Genomic DNA, 18557 nt, shown 5'->3' with positions numbered 1-18557 from the left:
TCCCTCATGTGGTACCCTTCCTGCAGGCTCATCCTGACATGACCCTCCAACATGACAATGCCACCAGCCATACTGCTCGTTCTGTGCGTGATTTCCTGCAAGACAGGAATGTCAGTGTTCTGCCATGGCCAGCGAAGAGCCCGGATCTCAATCCCATTGAGCACATCTGGGACCTGTTGGATCGGAGGGTGAGGGCTAGGGCCATTCCCCTCAGAAATGTCTGGGAACTTGCAGGTGCCTTGGTGGAAGAGTAGGGTAACATCTCACAGCAAGAACTGGCAAATCTGGTGCAGTCCATGAGGAGGAGATGCACTGCAGTACTTAATGCAGCTGGTGGCCACACCAGATACTGACTGTTACTTTTGATGTTGACTCCCCCTTTGTTCAGGGACACATTATTCCATTTCTGTTAGTTACATGTCTGTGAAACTTGTTCAGTTTATGTCTCAGTTGTCGAATCTTGTTATGTTCATACAAATATTTACATATGTTAAGTTTGCTGAAAATAAACACAATTGACAGAGAGGACGTTTCTTTTTAGCTGAGTTTATATAAAAACACACTGCAGGGAGAACACACAGGTAAAACATTTATGTGGAACACACACACACCAGGCCCTGATAACATGGTTCCCTCCCTCTCTCTCTCCCTCCTCGATCTTTCTCTCCCCCTCCCCCTCCCCGATCTCTCTCTCCTCCCTTCTTCTCCCTCTTTCTCACATACCTCTAGACTAATACTACCTTTCTCTTCACAGACACACTACCCAGAGGTCGCTTGGGGTGGTCACACAGAAATAAAACTCCAGGCCTCTAATCTGTGACCCTCTTCTCTTCTTCCATCCTCCTCTCTCTGTCCCTTATGGTTGTGTTGTGGTTGTATTATGGTGTGGTTGTATTATGGTTGTGGTTGTATTATGGTTGTGGTTGTGATTGTATTATGGTTGTCTTGTGGTTGTGGTTGAATTATGGTTGTATTGTGGTTGTATTGTGGTTGTATTGTGGTCAGTGCTGTACAGTCATGTTGAGCAGTCTCTTGCTCAGTAAGGTGTTGTGGTTGTATTGTGGTTGTATTGTGGTCATTGTGCTGTACAGTCATGATGAGCAGTCTCTTGCTCAGTAAGGTGTTGTGTTGCTTCAGGTAGTCGATGAGATCAGCTTGTTTCTCCACCACCTCTTCCAGACTGGAGCTCTCCCTGGAGAGGAACAGGATAACATGGTCAGGACAACGTTAGAACAATGTCAGAACACTAAAACAAGGTCAGGACAACGTTAGAACAATGTCAGAACATTAAAACAAGGTCAGGACAACGTTAGAACAATGTCAAAACATTAAAACAAGGTCAGAACAACGTTAGAACAATGTCAGAACATTAAAACAAGGTCAGGACAACGTTAGAACAATGTCAGAACATTAAAACAAGGTCAGGACAACGTTAGAACAATGTCAGAACATTAAAACAAGGTAAGGACAACGTTAGAACAATGTCAGGACAACGTTAGAACATTAAAACAAGGTCAGGACAACGTTAGAACAATGTCAGAACACTAAAACAAGGTCAGGACAACATTAGAACAATGTCAGAACATTAAAACAAGGTCAGGACAACGTTAGAACAATGTCAGAACATTAAAACAAGGTCAGGACAACGTTAGAACAATGTCAGAACATTAAAACAAGGTCAGGACAACGTTAGAACAATGTCAGAACACTAAAACAAGGTCAGGACAACGTTAGAACAATGTCAGAACATTAAAACAAGGTCAGAACAACGTTAGAACAATGTCAGAACATTAAAACAAGGTAAGGACAACGTTAGAACAATGTCAGAACATTAAAACAAGGTCAGGACAACGTTAGAACAATGTCAGAACATTAAAACAAGGTCAGGACAACGTTAGAACAATGTCAGAACATTAAAACAAGGTCAGGACGTTAGAAAAATGTCAGAACAACGTTAGAACAATGTCAGAACAACATTATAACAACAGTAGAACAACAAAAAGGCAACATTAGGTGAAGCCAGTCTAGGGTTAGGTGTATATATACCTGAAGCCAGTCCAGGGTTAGGTGTGTATATATACCTGAAGCCAGTCTAGGGTTAGGTGTGTATATACCTGAAGCCAGTCCAGGGTTAGGTGTGTATATATACCTGAAGCCAGTCCAGGGTTAGGTGTGTGTATATACCTGAAGCCAGTCCAGGGTTAGGTGTGTATATATACCTGAAGCCAGTCCAGGGTTAGGTGTGTATATACCTGAAGCCAGTCCAGGGTTAAGTGTGTGTATATACCTGAAGCCAGTCCAGGGTTAGGTGTGTATATACCTGAAGCCAGTCTAGGGTTAGGTGTGTATATATACCTGAAGCCAGTCCAGGGTTAGGTGTGTATATATACCTGAAGCCAGTCCAGGGTTAGGTGTGTATATATACCTGAAGCCAGTCTAGGGTTAGGTGTGTATATATACCTGAAGCCAGTCCAGGGTTAGGTGTGTATATACCTGAAGCCAGTCCAGGGTTAGGTGTGTATATATACCTGAAGCCAGTCTAGGGTTAGGTGTGTATATACCTGAAGCCAGTCCAGGGTTAGGTGTATATATACCTGAAGCCAGTCCAGGGTTAGGTGTGTATATACCTGAAGCCAGTCTAGGGTTAGGTGTGTATATACCTGAAGCCAGTCCAGGGTTAGGTGTGTATATACCTGAAGCCAGTCTAGGGTTAGGTGTGTATATACCTGAAGCCAGTCTAGGGTTAGGTGTGTATATACCTGAAGCCAGTCCAGGGTTAGGTGTATATATACCTGAAGCCAGTCTAGGGTTAGGTGTGTATATACCTGAAGCCAGTCCAGGGTTAGGTGTGTATATATACCTGAAGCCAGTCTAGGGTTAGGTGTGTATATACCTGAAGCCAGTCTAGGGTTAGGTGTGTATATACCTGAAGCCAGTCTAGGGTTAGGTGTGTATATATACCTGAAGCCAGTCCAGGGTTAGGTGTATATATACCTGAAGCCAGTCCAGGGTTAGGTGTGTATATATACCTGAAGCCAGTCTAGGGTTAGGTGTGTATATACCTGAAGCCAGTCTAGGGTTAGGTGTGTATATACCTGAAGCCAGTCTAGGGTTAGGTGTGTATATATACCTGAAGCCAGTCCAGGGTTAGGTGTGTGTATATACCTGAAGCCAGTCCAGGGTTAGGTGTATATATACCTGAAGCCAGTCTAGGGTTAGGTGTGTATATACCTGAAGCCAGTCTAGGGTTAGGTGTGTGTATATACCTGAAGCCAGTCCAGGGTTAGGTGTGTATATATACCTGAAGCCAGTCCAGGGTTAGGTGTGTGTATATACCTGAAGCCAGTCCAGGGTTAGGTGTGTATATATACCTGAAGCCAGTCTAGGGTTAGGTGTGTATATACCTGAAGCCAGTCTAGGGTTAGGTGTGTGTATATACCTGAAGCCAGTCCAGGGTTAGGTGTGTATATACCTGAAGCCAGTCCAGGGTTAGGTGTGTATATATACCTGAAGCCAGTCCAGGGTTAGGTGTGTATATATACCTGAAGCCAGTCCAGGGTTAGGTGTGTATATATACCTGAAGCCAGTCCAGGGTTAGGTGTGTATATATACCTGAAGCCAGTCCAGGGTTAGGTGTGTATATATACCTGAAGCCAGTCTAGGGTTAGGTGTGTATATACCTGAAGCCAGTCCAGGGTTAGGTGTGTATATATACCTGAAGCCAGTCCAGGGTTAGGTGTGTATATATACCTGAAGCCAGTCCAGGGTTAGGTGTGTATATATACCTGAAGCCAGTCCAGGGTTAGGTGTATATATACCTGAAGCCAGTCTAGGGTTAGGTGTGTATATACCTGAAGCCAGTCTAGGGTTAGGTGTGTGTATATACCTGAAGCCAGTCCAGGGTTAGGTGTGTATATACCTGAAGCCAGTCCAGGGTTAGGTGTGTATATACCTGAAGCCAGTCCAGGGTTAGGTGTGTATATATACCTGAAGCCAGTCCAGGGTTAGGTGTGTATATATACCTGAAGCCAGTCTAGGGTTAGGTGTGTATATACCTGAAGCCAGTCCAGGGTTAGGTGTGTATATATACCTGAAGCCAGTCCAGGGTTAGGTGTGTATATACCTGAAGCCAGTCCAGGGTTAGGTGTGTATATATACCTGAAGCCAGTCCAGGGTTAGGTGTGTATATACCTGAAGCCAGTCCAGGGTTAGGTGTGTATATATACCTGAAGCCAGTCTAGGGTTAGGTGTGTATATACCTGAAGCCAGTCCAGGGTTAGGTGTGTATATATACCTGAAGCCAGTCCAGGGTTAGGTGTGTATATACCTGAAGCCAGTCTAGGGTTAGGTGTGTATATACCTGAAGCCAGTCCAGGGTTAGGTGTGTATATATACCTGAAGCCAGTCCAGGGTTAGGTGTGTATATATACCTGAAGCCAGTCTAGGGTTAGGTGTATATATACCTGAAGCCAGTCCAGGGTTAGGTGTGTATATATACCTGAAGCCAGTCTAGGGTTAGGTGTGTATATACCTGAAGCCAGTCCAGGGTTAGGTGTGTATATATACCTGAAGCCAGTCTAGGGTTAGGTGTGTATATATACCTGAAGCCAGTCTAGGGTTAGGTGTGTATATACCTGAAGCCAGTCCAGGGTTAGGTGTGTATATATACCTGAAGCCAGTCCAGGGTTAGGTGTGTATATACCTGAAGCCAGTCCAGGGTTAGGTGTGTATATATACCTGAAGCCAGTCCAGGGTTAGGTGTGTATATACCTGAAGCCAGTCCAGGGTTAGGTGTGTATATATACCTGAAGCCAGTCCAGGGTTAGGTGTGTATATATACCTGAAGCCAGTCCAGGGTTAGGTGTGTATATACCTGAAGCCAGTCCAGGGTTAGGTGTGTATATATACCTGAAGCCAGTCCAGGGTTAGGTGTGTATATATACCTGAAGCCAGTCTAGGGTTAGGTGTATATATACCTGAAGCCAGTCCAGGGTTAGGTGTGTATATACCTGAAGCCAGTCTAGGGTTAGGTGTGTATATACCTGAAGCCAGTCCAGGGTTAGGTGTGTATATATACCTGAAGCCAGTCCAGGGTTAGGTGTGTATATATACCTGAAGCCAGTCTAGGGTTAGGTGTGTATATATACCTGAAGCCAGTCCAGGGTTAGGTGTGTATATATACCTGAAGCCAGTCTAGGGTTAGGTGTGTATATACCTGAAGCCAGTCTAGGGTTAGGTGTGTGTATATACCTGAAGCCAGTCCAGGGTTAGGTGTGTATATACCTGAAGCCAGTCCAGGGTTAGGTGTGTATATATACCTGAAGCCAGTCTAGGGTTAGGTGTGTATATACCTGAAGCCAGTCTAGGGTTAGGTGTGTGTATATACCTGAAGCCAGTCCAGGGTTAGGTGTGTATATACCTGAAGCCAGTCCAGGGTTAGGTGTGTATATACCTGAAGCCAGTCTAGGGTTAGGTGTGTATATACCTGAAGCCAGTCCAGGGTTAGGTGTGTATATATACCTGAAGCCAGTCCAGGGTTAGGTGTGTATATATACCTGAAGCCAGTCTAGGGTTAGGTGTGTATATACCTGAAGCCAGTCTAGGGTTAGGTGTGTGTATATACCTGAAGCCAGTCCAGGGTTAGGTGTGTATATACCTGAAGCCAGTCCAGGGTTAGGTGTGTATATACCTGAAGCCAGTCCAGGGTTAGGTGTGTATATATACCTGAAGCCAGTCCAGGGTTAGGTGTGTATATATACCTGAAGCCAGTCTAGGGTTAGGTGTGTATATACCTGAAGCCAGTCTAGGGTTAGGTGTGTGTATATACCTGAAGCCAGTCCAGGGTTAGGTGTATATATACCTGAAGCCAGTCCAGGGTTAGGTGTGTATATACCTGAAGCCAGTCTAGGGTTAGGTGTGTATATACCTGAAGCCAGTCCAGGGTTAGGTGTATATATACCTGAAGCCAGTCCAGGGTTAGGTGTGTATATACCTGAAGCCAGTCCAGGGTTAGGTGTGTATATACCTGAAGCCAGTCCAGGGTTAGGTGTGTATATACCTGAAGCCAGTCTAGGGTTAGGTGTGTATATACCTGAAGCCAGTCCAGGGTTAGGTGTGTATATACCTGAAGCCAGTCTAGGGTTAGGTGTATATATACCTGAAGCCAGTCCAGGGTTAGGTGTGTATATACCTGAAGCCAGTCTAGGGTTAGGTGTGTATATACCTGAAGCCAGTCTAGGGTTAGGTGTGTATATATACCTGAAGCCAGTCTAGGGTTAGGTGTGTGTATATACCTGAAGCCAGTCCAGGGTTAGGTGTGTATATATACCTGAAGCCAGTCCAGGGTTAGGTGTGTATATACCTGAAGCCAGTCCAGGGTTAGGTGTGTATATACCTGAAGCCAGTCCAGGGTTAGGTGTGTATATATACCTGAAGCCAGTCTAGGGTTAGGTGTGTATATACCTGAAGCCAGTCCAGGGTTAGGTGTGTATATACCTGAAGCCAGTCCAGGGTTAGGTGTGTATATATACCTGAAGCCAGTCTAGGGTTAGGTGTGTATATACCTGAAGCCAGTCTAGGGTTAGGTGTATATATACCTGAAGCCAGTCTAGGGTTAGGTGTGTGTATATACCTGAAGCCAGTCCAGGGTTAGGTGTGTATATACCTGAAGCCAGTCCAGGGTTAGGTGTGTATATACCTGAAGCCAGTCTAGGGTTAGGTGTATATACAGTGGGGAGAACAAGTATTTGATACACTGCCGATTTTGCAGGTTTTACTACTTACAAAGCATGTAGAGGTCTGTAATTTTTATCATAGGTACACTTCAACTGTGAGACGGAATCTAAAACAAAAATCCAGAAAATCACATTGTATGATTTTTAAGTAATTAATTTGCATTTTATTGCATGACATAAGTATTTGATACATCAGAAAAGCAGAACTTCATATTTGGTACAGAAACCTTGGTTTGCAATTACAGAGATCATACGTTTCCTGTAGTTCTTGACCAGGTTTGCATACACTGCAGCAGGGTTTTTTGGCCCACTCCTCCATACAGACCTTCTCCAGATCCTTCAGGTTTCGGGGCTGTCGCTGGGCAATACGGACTTTCAGCTCCCTCCAAAGATTTTCTATTGGGTTCAGGTCTGGAGACTGGCTAGGCCACTCCAGGACCTTGAGATGCTTCTTACGGAGCCACTCCTTAGTTGCCCTGGCTGTATGTTTCGGGTCGTTGTCATGCTGGAAGACCCAGTCACGACCCATCTTCAATCCTCTTACTGAGGGAAGGAGGTTGTTGGCCAAGATCTCGCGATACATGGCCCCATCCATCCTCCCCTCAATACGGTGCAGTCGTCCTGTCCCCTTTGCAGAAAAGCATCCCCAGAGAATGATGTTTCTACCTCCATGCTTCACGGTTGGGATGGTGTTCTTGGGGTTGTACTCATCCTTCTTCTTCCTCCAAACAGGGCGAGTGGAGTTTAGACCAAAAAGCTCTATTTTTGTCTCATCAGACCACATGATCTTCTCCCATTCCTCCTCTGGATCATCCAGATGGTCATTGGCAAACTTCAGACGGGCCTGGACATGCGCTGGCTTGAGCAGGGGGACCTTGCATGCGCTGCAGGATTTTAATCCATGACGGCGTAGTGTGTTACTAATGGTTTTCTTTGAGACTGTGGTCCCAGCTCTCTTCAGGTCATTGACCAGGTCCTGCCGTGTAGTTCTGGGCTGATCCCTCACCTTCCTCATGATCATTGATGCCCCACGAGGTGAGATCTTGCATGGAGCCCCAGACCGAGGGTGATTGACCGTCATCTTGAACGTCTTCCATTTTCTAATAATTGTGCCAACAGTTGTTGCCTTCTCACCAAGCTGCTTGGCTATTGTCCTGTAGCCCATCCCAGCCTTGTACAGGTCTACAATTTATCCCTGATGTCCTTACACAGCTCTCTGGTCTTGGCCATTGTGGAGAGGTTGGAGTCTGTTTGATTGAGTGTGTGGACAGGTGTCTTTTATACAGGTAACGAGTTCAAACAGGTGCAGTTAATACAGGTAATGAGTGGAGAACAGGAGGGCTTCTTAAAGAAAAACTAACAGGTCTGTGAGAGCCGGAATTCTTACTGGTTGGTAGGTGATCAAATACTTATGTCATGCAATAAAATGCAAATTAATTACTTAAAAATCATACAATGTGATTTTCTGGATTTTTGTTTTAGATTCCGTCTCTCACAGTTGAAGTGTACCTATGATAAAAATGACAGACCTCTACATGCTTTGTAAGTAGGAAAACCTGCAAAATCGGCAGTGTATCAAATACTTGTTCTCCCCACTGTATACCTGAAGCCAGTCCAGGGTTAGGTGTGTATATATACCTGAAGCCAGTCCAGGGTTAGGTGTATATATACCTGAAGCCAGTCCAGGGTTAGGTGTGTATATACCTGAAGCCAGTCTAGGGTTAGGTGTGTATATACCTGAAGCCAGTCTAGGGTTAGGTGTGTATATACCTGAAGCCAGTCCAGGGTTAGGTGTGTATATATACCTGAAGCCAGTCTAGGGTTAGGTGTGTATATATACCTGAAGCCAGTCCAGGGTTAGGTGTGTATATACCTGAAGCCAGTCCAGGGTTAGGTGTGTATATATACCTGAAGCCAGTCCAGGGTTAGGTGTGTATATACCTGAAGCCAGTCTAGGGTTAGGTGTGTATATACCTGAAGCCAGTCTAGGGTTAGGTGTATATATACCTGAAGCCAGTCCAGGGTTAGGTGTGTATATATACCTGAAGCCAGTCCAGGGTTAGGTGTGTATATATACCTGAAGCCAGTCCAGGGTTAGGTGTGTATATACCTGAAGCCAGTCCAGGGTTAGGTGTGTATATATACCTGAAGCCAGTCCAGGGTTAGGTGTGTATATACCTGAAGCCAGTCTAGGGTTAGGTGTGTATATACCTGAAGCCAGTCTAGGGTTAGGTGTGTATATACCTGAAGCCAGTCCAGGGTTAGGTGTGTATATATACCTGAAGCCAGTCCAGGGTTAGGTGTGTATATACCTGAAGCCAGTCCAGGGTTAGGTGTGTATATATACCTGAAGCCAGTCCAGGGTTAGGTGTGTATATATACCTGAAGCCAGTCCAGGGTTAGGTGTGTATATACCTGAAGCCAGTCCAGGGTTAGGTGTGTATATATACCTGAAGCCAGTCCAGGGTTAGGTGTGTATATACCTGAAGCCAGTCTAGGGTTAGGTGTGTATATACCTGAAGCCAGTCTAGGGTTAGGTGTGTATATACCTGAAGCCAGTCCAGGGTTAGGTGTGTATATATACCTGAAGCCAGTCCAGGGTTAGGTGTGTATATACCTGAAGCCAGTCCAGGGTTAGGTGTGTATATATACCTGAAGCCAGTCCAGGGTTAGGTGTGTATATATACCTGAAGCCAGTCCAGGGTTAGGTGTGTATATACCTGAAGCCAGTCTAGGGTTAGGTGTGTATATACCTGAAGCCAGTCCAGGGTTAGGTGTGTATATACCTGAAGCCAGTCCAGGGTTAGGTGTGTATATATACCTGAAGCCAGTCCAGGGTTAGGTGTGTATATATACCTGAAGCCAGTCCAGGGTTAGGTGTGTATATACCTGAAGCCAGTCTAGGGTTAGGTGTGTATATACCTGAAGCCAGTCTAGGGTTAGGTGTGTATATATACCTGAAGCCAGTCCAGGGTTAGGTGTGTATATACCTGAAGCCAGTCTAGGGTTAGGTGTGTATATACCTGAAGCCAGTCCAGGGTTAGGTGTGTATATACCTGAAGCCAGTCTAGGGTTAGGTGTGTATATATACCTGAAGCCAGTCCAGGGTTAGGTGTGTATATACCTGAAGCCAGTCTAGGGTTAGGTGTGTATATACCTGAAGCCAGTCCAGGGTTAGGTGTGTATATACCTGAAGCCAGTCTAGGGTTAGGTGTGTGTATATACCTGAAGCCAGTCCAGGGTTAGGTGTGTATATATACCTGAAGCCAGTCTAGGGTTAGGTGTGTATATATACCTGAAGCCAGTCCAGGGTTAGGTGTGTATATACCTGAAGCCAGTCCAGGGTCAGGTGTGTATATACCTGAAGCCAGTCCAGGGTTAGGTGTGTATATACCTGAAGCCAGTCCAGGGTTAGGTGTATATATACCTGAAGCCAGTCCAGGGTTAGGTGTGTATATATACCTGAAGCCAGTCCAGGGTTAGGTGTGTATATACCTGAAGCCAGTCCAGGGTTAGGTGTATATATACCTGAAGCCAGTCCAGGGTTAGGTGTGTATATATACCTGAAGCCAGTCCAGGGTTAGGTGTGTATATACCTGAAGCCAGTCCAGGGTTAGGTGTATATATACCTGAAGCCAGTCCAGGGTTAGGTGTGTATATACCTGAAGCCAGTCCAGGGTTAGGTGTGTATATATACCTGAAGCCAGTCCAGGGTTAGGTGTGTATATACCTGAAGCCAGTCCAGGGTTAGGTGTGTATATACCTGAAGCCAGTCCAGGGTTAGGTGTGTATATACCTGAAGCCAGTCCAGGGTTAGGTGTGTATATACCTGAAGCCAGTCTAGGGTTAGGTGTGTATATACCTGAAGCCAGTCTCAGTAGTGTTGTAGGAGTTAGATGGTTCCTCCTGACTGATATCTGGACCAGCTCTGTCTCTGTTGAATCTCACCACCCTGACTGGAGAGAGAGAAAACACACAGACAACATTATCTCGTTACCAATCAGTCTTTCCCTACTCTCCCCTCCCGAGCTCCTTCAGTCTCCCCCTCCCGAGCTCCTTCAGTCTCCCTCTCCCGAGCTCCTTCAGTCTACCCCTCCCGAGCTCCTTCAGTCTCCCTCTCCCGAGCTCCTTCAGTCTACCCCTCCCGAGCTCCTTCAGTCTCCCCCTCCCGAGCTCCTTCAGCCTCCCCCTCCCGAGCTCCTTCAGCCTCCCCCTCCCGAGCTCCCTCTCCCGAGCTCCTTCAGTCTCCCTCTCCCGAGCTCCTTCAGTCTCCCCCTCCCGAGCTCCTTCAGTCTCCCCCTCCCGAGCTCCTTCAGTCTCCCCCTCCCGAGCTCCTTCAGTCTCCCCCTCCCGAGCTCCTTCAGTCTCCCCCTCCCGAGCTCCTTCAGTCTCCCCCTCCCGAGCTCCTTCAGTCTCCCCCTCCCGAGCTCCTTCAGTCTCCCCCTCCCGAGCTCCTTCAGTCTCCCCCTCCCGAGCTCCTTCAGTCTCCCTCTCCCGAGCTCCTTCAGTCTACCCCTCCCGAGCTCCTTCAGTCTACCCCTCCCGAGCTCCTTCAGTCTCCCCCTCCCGAGCTCCTTCAGTCTCCCCCTCCCGAGCTCCTTCAGTCTCCCCCTCCCGAGCTCCTTCAGTCTCCCCCTCCCGAGCTCCTTCAGTCTCCCCCTCCCGAGCTCCTTCAGTCTCCCCCTCCCGAGCTCCTTCAGTCTCCCTCTCCCGAGCTCCTTCAGTCTCCCCCTCCCGAGCTCCTTCAGTCTCCCTCTCCCGAACTCCTTCAGCCTCCCTCTCCCGAGCTCCTACATATGTTTACTTTGCCAAAGCAAGTGAAATAGATAAACAGAAGTGAACTGTGAAAAATGAACAGTAAACATTACACTCACAAAAGTTCCAAAGGAATATAGACATTTCATATGTGATATTAAGGCTGTATACAGTGTTGTAACGATGTGCAAGTCTCTCTCTCTGGAATGTGAAGTATTTCTCAAGCTTAGTTCTTTGTGTGTGTTTAGGGTAAATATATATAGAGAGAGGGAGAGAGAGAGAGAGGGAGGGAGAGAGAGAGAGAGAGAGAGAGAGAGAGAGACAGAGAGGGAGAGAGCGACAGAGAGAGAGAGAGGGAGAGAGAAAGAGAGAGAGGGATGAGAGAGGGATGAGAGCGAGAGGGAGAGGGAGAGAGAGAGAGGGAGGGAGAGAGAGAGAGGGAGAGAGAGAGCGACAGAGGGAGACAGAGAGAGAGAGGGAGAGAAAGAGAGAGAGGGATGAGAGAGGGATGAGATAGAGGGAGAGATGAAGGGGATGAGTGCAGTAGTTGGACAGTAGAGATGTGACACATTCCACACCACACTGTCTGTCTGCTGTTCGTTCAGCGCTGAGTGCTACAGGGTAATGGTCTTCACTGATCCACCTGCACCCCAATAACACAGACCTGATCTGGGACCCGAGACGATTCTAAATCAATGGAAGATGGAATTAAAACAATAGAATTAAAAGTTAAAGGAGGAGGACGGGCTACAACCCCCAAGAGCCAACAGCTAGGCTGCTACTTTATATTCTGAATTAACAGTTAAAGGAGAAGGACTACAACCCCCAAGATCCAACAGCTAGGCTGCTACTTTATATTCTGAATTAAAAGGAGAAGGACGGGCTACAACCCCCAAGAGCCAACAGCTAGGCTGCTACTTTATATTCTGAATTAAAAGGAGGAGGACAGGCTACAACCACCAAGAGCCAACAGCTAGGCTGCTACTTTATATTCTGAATTAAAAGGAGAAGGAGGAGGACGGGCTACAACCACCAAGAGCCAACAGCTAGGCTGCTACTTTATATTCTGAATTAAAAGGAGGAGGACAGGCTACAACCACCAAGAGCCAACAGCTAGGCTGCTACTTTATATTCTGAATTAAAAGGAGAAGGAGGAGAACGGGCTACAACCACCAAGAGCCAACAGCTAGGCTGCTACTTTATATTCTGAATTAAAAGGAGGAGGACAGGCTACAACCACCAAGAGCCAACAGCTAGGCTGCTACTTTATATTCTGAATTAAAAGGAGAAGGAGAAGGACAGGCTACAACCCCCAAGAGCCAACAGCTAGGCTGCTACTTTATATTCTGAATTAAAAGGAGAAGGACGGGCTACAACCACCAAGAGCCAACAGCTAGGCTGCTACTTTATATTCTGAATTAAAAGGAGAAGGACGGGCTACAACCACCAAGAGCCAACAGCTAGGCTGCTACTTTATATTCTGAATTAAAAGGAGAAGGACGGGCTACAACCCCCAAGAGCCAACAGCTAGGCTGCTACTTTATATTCTGAATTAAAAGGAGAAGGACGGGCTACAACCACCAAGAGCCAACAGCTAGGCTGCTACTTTATATTCTGAATTAAAAGGAGAAGGACGGGCTACAACACCCAAGAGCCAAAAGCTAGACTGCTACTTTATATTCTGAATTAAAAGGAGAAGGACGGGCTACAACCCCCAAGAGCCAACAGCTAGGCTGCTACTTTATATTCTGAATTAAAAGGAGAAGGACGGGCTACAACCCCCAAGAGCCAACAGCTGGGCTGCTACTTTATATTCTGAATTAAAAGGAGAAGGACGGGCTACAACCCCCAAGAGCCAACAGCTAGGCTGCTACTTTATATTCTGAATTAAAAGGAGAAGGACGGGCTACAACCCCCAAGAGCCAACAGCTAGGCTGCTACTTTATATTCTGAATTAAAAGGAGAAGGACGGGCTACAACCACCAAGAGCCAACAGCTAGGCTGCTACTTTATATTCTGAATTAAAAGGAGGAGGACGGGCTACAACCACCAAGAGCCAACAGCTAGGCTGCTACTTTATATTCTGAATTAAAAGGAGAAGGACAGGCTACAACCCCCAAGAGCCAACAGGCTGTTTATATTCTGACTGGAGTTGTTGTTATCTGGAACTATAGGATGAGACAGCTCATTCACTACAGCCTCAGTTAGCCTAGCTAGCTATTGTTAGCTAGCTTGATTAGCTTCTTCCAGTTTGATGCCGTCAAGACAGGTACTAAACTCAGCAAACAAAGAAATGTCCCTTTTTCAAGATCCGGTCTTTCAAAGATAATTCGTAAAAATCCAAATAACTTCACAGATCTTCATTGTAATGGGTTTAAACACTGTTTCCCATGCTTGTTCAATGAACCATAAACAATTAATGAACATGCACCTGTGGAACGGTCATTAAGACACTAACAGCTTACAGACGGTTGGCAATTAAGGTCACAGTTATGAAGGACACTAAAGAGGCCTTTCTACTGACTCTAAAAACACCAAAAGAAAGATGCCCAGGTTCCCTGCTCATCTGCGTGAACGTACCGTAACACCCTGTATATGGTCTCCACATTGACTCTGTACCGTAACACCCTGTATATAACCTCCACATTGACTCTGTACCGTAACACCCTGTATATAACCTCCACAATGACTCTGTACCGTAACACCCTGTATATGGTCTCCACATTGACTCTGTACCGTAACACCCTGTATATAACCTCCACAATGACTCTGTACCGTAACACCCTGTATATAGCCTCCACATTGACTCTGTACCGTAACACCCTGTATATAGTCTCCACATTGACTCTGTACCGTAACACCCTGTATATAACCTCCACATTGACTCTGTACCGTAACACCCTGTATATAACCTCCACAATGACTCTGTACCGTAACACCCTGTATATGGTCTCCACATTGACTCTGTACCGGTACCCCCTGTATATAGCCTCCACATTGACTCTGTACCGGTACCTCTTGTATATAGTCTCCACATTGACTCTGTACCGGTACACCCTGTATATAGTCTCCACATTGACTCTGTACCGGTACCCGTTGTATATAGCCTCCACATTGACTCTGTACCGGTACCCCCTGTATATAGTCTCCACATTGACTCTGTACCGGTACCCCCTGTATATAGCCTCCACACTGACTCTGTACCGGTACCCCCTGTATATAGCCTCCACATTGACTCTGTACCGTAACACCCTGTATATAGCCTCCACATTGACTCTGTACCGTAACACCCTGTATATAGCCTCCACATTGACTCTGTACCGGTACCCCCTGTATATAGACTCCACATTGACTCTGTACCGTAATACCCTGTATATAGTCTAAATATTGTTATTTATTGCTGCTATTTAATTATTTGTTACTTTACTCATCTATATTTTACATAACACTTATTTTTCTTAAAACTGCATTGTTGGTTAAGGGTTTGTAAGCAAGCATTTCACTGTAATGGCTACACTTGTTGTATGTGACAAATGTGACATTTGATTTGATTTAATAGTCTACTATAACATGAGCCAGCTTGGTTGGTTGCTGTCTCTCGCCTCTCCCTCCCTCATGCCTGTTTCACTCCCTCACAGTATGGCCCCTCCCCCACCTGCTAGAGGTACCTCTCCCTCCCTCATGCCTGTTTCACTCCCTCACAGTATGGCCCCTCCCCCACCTGCTAGAGGTACCTCTCCCTCCCTCATGCCTGTTTCACTCCCTCACAGTATGGCCCCTCCCCCACCTGCTAGAGGTACCTCTCCCTCCCTCATGCCTGTTTCACTCCCTCACAGTATGGCACCTCTCCCTCCCTCATGCCTGTTTCACTCCCTCACAGTATGGCCCCTTCCCCACCTGCTAGAGGCACCTCTCCCTCCCTCATGCCTGTTTCACTCCCTCACAGTATGGCCCCTCCCCCACCTGCTAGAGGCACCTCTCCCTCCCTCATGCCTGTTTCACTCCCTCACAGTATGGCCCCTCCCCCACCTGCTAGAGGCACCTCTCCCTCCATGCTCCCTGTTTCACTCCCTCACAGTATGGCCCCTCCCCCACCTGCTAGAGGTACCTCTCCCTCCCTCATGCCTGTTTCACTCCCTCACAGTATGGCCCCTCCCCCACCTGCTAGAGGCACCTCTCCCTCCCTCATGCCTGTTTCACTCCCTCACAGTATGGCCCCTCCCCCACCTGCTAGAGGTACCTCTCCCTCCCTCATGCCTGTTTCACTCCCTCACAGTATGGCCCCTCCCCCACCTGCTAGAGGTACCTCTCCCTCCCTCATGCCTGTTTCACTCCCTCACAGTATGGCACCTCTCCCTCCCTCATGCCTGTTTCACTCCCTCACAGTATGGCCCCTTCCCCACCTGCTAGAGGCACCTCTCCCTCCCTCATGCCTGTTTCACTCCCTCACAGTATGGCCCCTCCCCCACCTGCTAGAGGCACCTCTCCCTCCCTCATGCCTGTTTCACTCCCTCACAGTATGGCCCTTCCCCCACCTGCTAGAGGTACCTCTCCCTCCATGCTCCCTGTTTCACTCCCTCACAGTATGGCCCCTCCCCCACCTGCTAGAGGTACCTCTCCCTCCCTCATGCCTGTTTCACTCCCTCACAGTATGGCCCCTCCCCCACCTGCTAGAGGCACCTCTCCCTCCCTCATGCCTGTTTCACTCCCTCACAGTATGGCCCCTCCCCCACCTGCTAGAGGCACCTCTCCCTCCCTCATGCCTGTTTCACTCCCTCACAGTATGGCCCCTCCCCCACCTGCTAGAGGTACCTCTCCCTCCCTCATGCCTGTTTCACTCCCTCACAGTATGGCCCCTCCCCCACCTGCTAGAGGCACCTCTCCCTCCCTCATGCCTGTTTCACTCCCTCACAGTATGGCCCCTCCCCCACCTGCTAGAGGCACCTCTCCCTCCCTCATGCCTGTTTCACTCCCTCACAGTATGGCCCCTCCCCCACCTGCTAGAGGCACCTCTCCCTCCCTCATGCCTGTTTCACTCCCTCACAGTATGGCCCCTCCCCCACCTGCTAGAGGTACCTCTCCCTCCATGCTCCCTGTTTCACTCCCTCACAGTATGGCCCCTCCCCCACCTGCTAGAGGTACCTCTCCCTCCCTCATGCCTGTTTCACTCCCTCACAGTATGGCCCCTCCCCCACCTGCTAGAGGCACCTCTCCCTCCCTCATGCCTGTTTCACTCCCTCACAGTATGGCCCCTCCCCCACCTGCTAGAGGCACCTCTCCCTCCCTCATGCCTGTTTCACTCCCTCACAGTATGGCCCCTCCCCCACCTGCTAGAGGCACCTCTCCCTCCCTCATGCCTGTTTCACTCCCTCACAGTATGGCCCCTCCCCCACCTGCTAGAGGTACCTCTCCCTCCATGCTCCCTGTTTCACTCCCTCACAGTATGGCCCCTCCCCCACCTGCTAGAGGTACCTCTCCCTCCCTCATGCCTGTTTCACTCCCTCACAGTATGGCCCCTCCCCCACCTGCTAGAGGCACCTCTCCCTCCCTCATGCCTGTTTCACTCCCTCACAGTATGGCCCCTCCCCCACCTGCTAGAGGCACCTCTCCCTCCCTCATGCCTGTTTCACTCCCTCACAGTATGGCCCCTCCCCCACCTGCTAGAGGCACCTCTCCCTCCCTCATGCCTGTTTCACTCCCTCACAGTATGGCCCCTCCCCCACCTGCTAGAGGTACCTCTCCCTCCCTCATGCCTGTTTCACTCCCTCACAGTATGGCCCCTCCCCCATCTGCTAGAGGCACCTCTCCCTCCATGCTCCCTGTTTCACTCCCTCACAGTATGGCCCCTCCCCCACCTGCTAGAGGTACCTCTCCCTCCCTCATGCCTGTTTCACTCCCTCACAGTATGGCCCCTCCCCCACCTGCTAGAGGCACCTCTCCCTCCCTCATGCCTGTTTCACTCCCTCACAGTATGGCCCCTCCCCCACCTGCTAGAGGCACCTCTCCCTCCCTCATCCCTGTTTCACTCCCTCACAGTATGGCCCCTCCCCCACCTGCTAGAGGCACCTCTCCCTCTCGCGCTCTATCAGTTCTGGTTATTAAAGCAGCTTTTAGAAAAAATGACTTTTCTGCTGCTTCCCATGCTAATGCTAACAGTGGTTTTACAGTGCCGGTCAATGGTATGATGCTAGCCATGCGCTAATGCTAAAGGTGGTTTTACAGCGCAGATCAATGGCATGATGCTAACCATGTTAATGCTAACAGTGGTTTTACAGTGCCGGTCAATGGTATGATGCTAGCCATGCTAAATGCTAACTGCCTTGAAGGGTGTTCTATAAGCAGCTGACCAGGGCTACCACCCCACGTGGTTTTAGTGTGTGTGTCAGTGACAGTCCTACCCTGCAGTACTTCCAGTAGATCAGACAATAGAGGTCTATTCTGTTGACTCTTTGATGTCCTGGCAACATGCAGGTCTATAGAGAGGACTGTATTCATGTTATAATGAAGGACATTTATACAGCACACATCAAACACACACCCTACCAGCCTGCAGGGTACACACACACACACACACACACACACACACACACACACACACACACACACACACACACACACACACACACACACACACACACACACACACACACACACACACACACACACACACACACACACACACACACACACACACACACACACACACACACACACACACACACACACACACACTTTACTGGTCACCGGTGTGTGTATGAGCTTGGTAGGTCTGAACCAGAGTATGTGAGCAGAGTTCAAAGGTCGGTAATCCTGCTCATGGAGCCGCTCCGGTGCTCCACGTCCTTTAAACCGCTCTGATAAAGAACGCTCCTCGCTCACAGGAGAGCAGGCCAGCAGCAGAGAATACCCTCTCCTCGCTCACAGGAGAGCAGGCCAGCAGCAGAGAATACCCTCTCCTCGCTCACAGGAGAGCAGGCCAGCAGCAGAGAATACCCTCTCCTCGCTCACAGGAGAGCAGGCCAGCAGCAGAGAATACCCTCTCCTCGCTCACAGGAGAGCAGGCCAGCA

General features: G+C 48.3%; 1 protein-coding gene across 3 annotated transcripts in view; it reads right to left on the bottom strand.

Moving 5' to 3' along the window:
• Positions 1–534: 534 nt before the first annotated feature.
• tmem192 (transmembrane protein 192) overlaps positions 535–18557 on the bottom strand; it is a 39729-nt gene continuing 21706 nt past the window's right edge. For 2 of the 3 annotated variants that reach the window (XM_071408105.1, XM_071408108.1), the window contains exons 5-6: positions 10597–10690; positions 535–1192 (exon numbers count right to left, since the gene is read on the bottom strand). In XM_071408105.1, coding sequence (XP_071264206.1) covers positions 895–1192; positions 10597–10690 — 392 coding nt within the window. In that variant the 3' untranslated portion in view covers positions 535–894. The remainder of the gene's footprint in view (positions 1193–10596; positions 10691–18557) is intronic. The other variant, XM_071408107.1, reaches the window with a different exon arrangement.

The sequence above is a fragment of the Salvelinus alpinus genome, chromosome 6, assembly GCF_045679555.1.
Source record: "Salvelinus alpinus chromosome 6, SLU_Salpinus.1, whole genome shotgun sequence".
NCBI lineage: Eukaryota > Metazoa > Chordata > Actinopteri > Salmoniformes > Salmonidae > Salvelinus > Salvelinus alpinus.
Note: the sequence above shows the minus strand (reverse complement) of the source record. Positions and strands in the feature narration are given on the sequence as shown.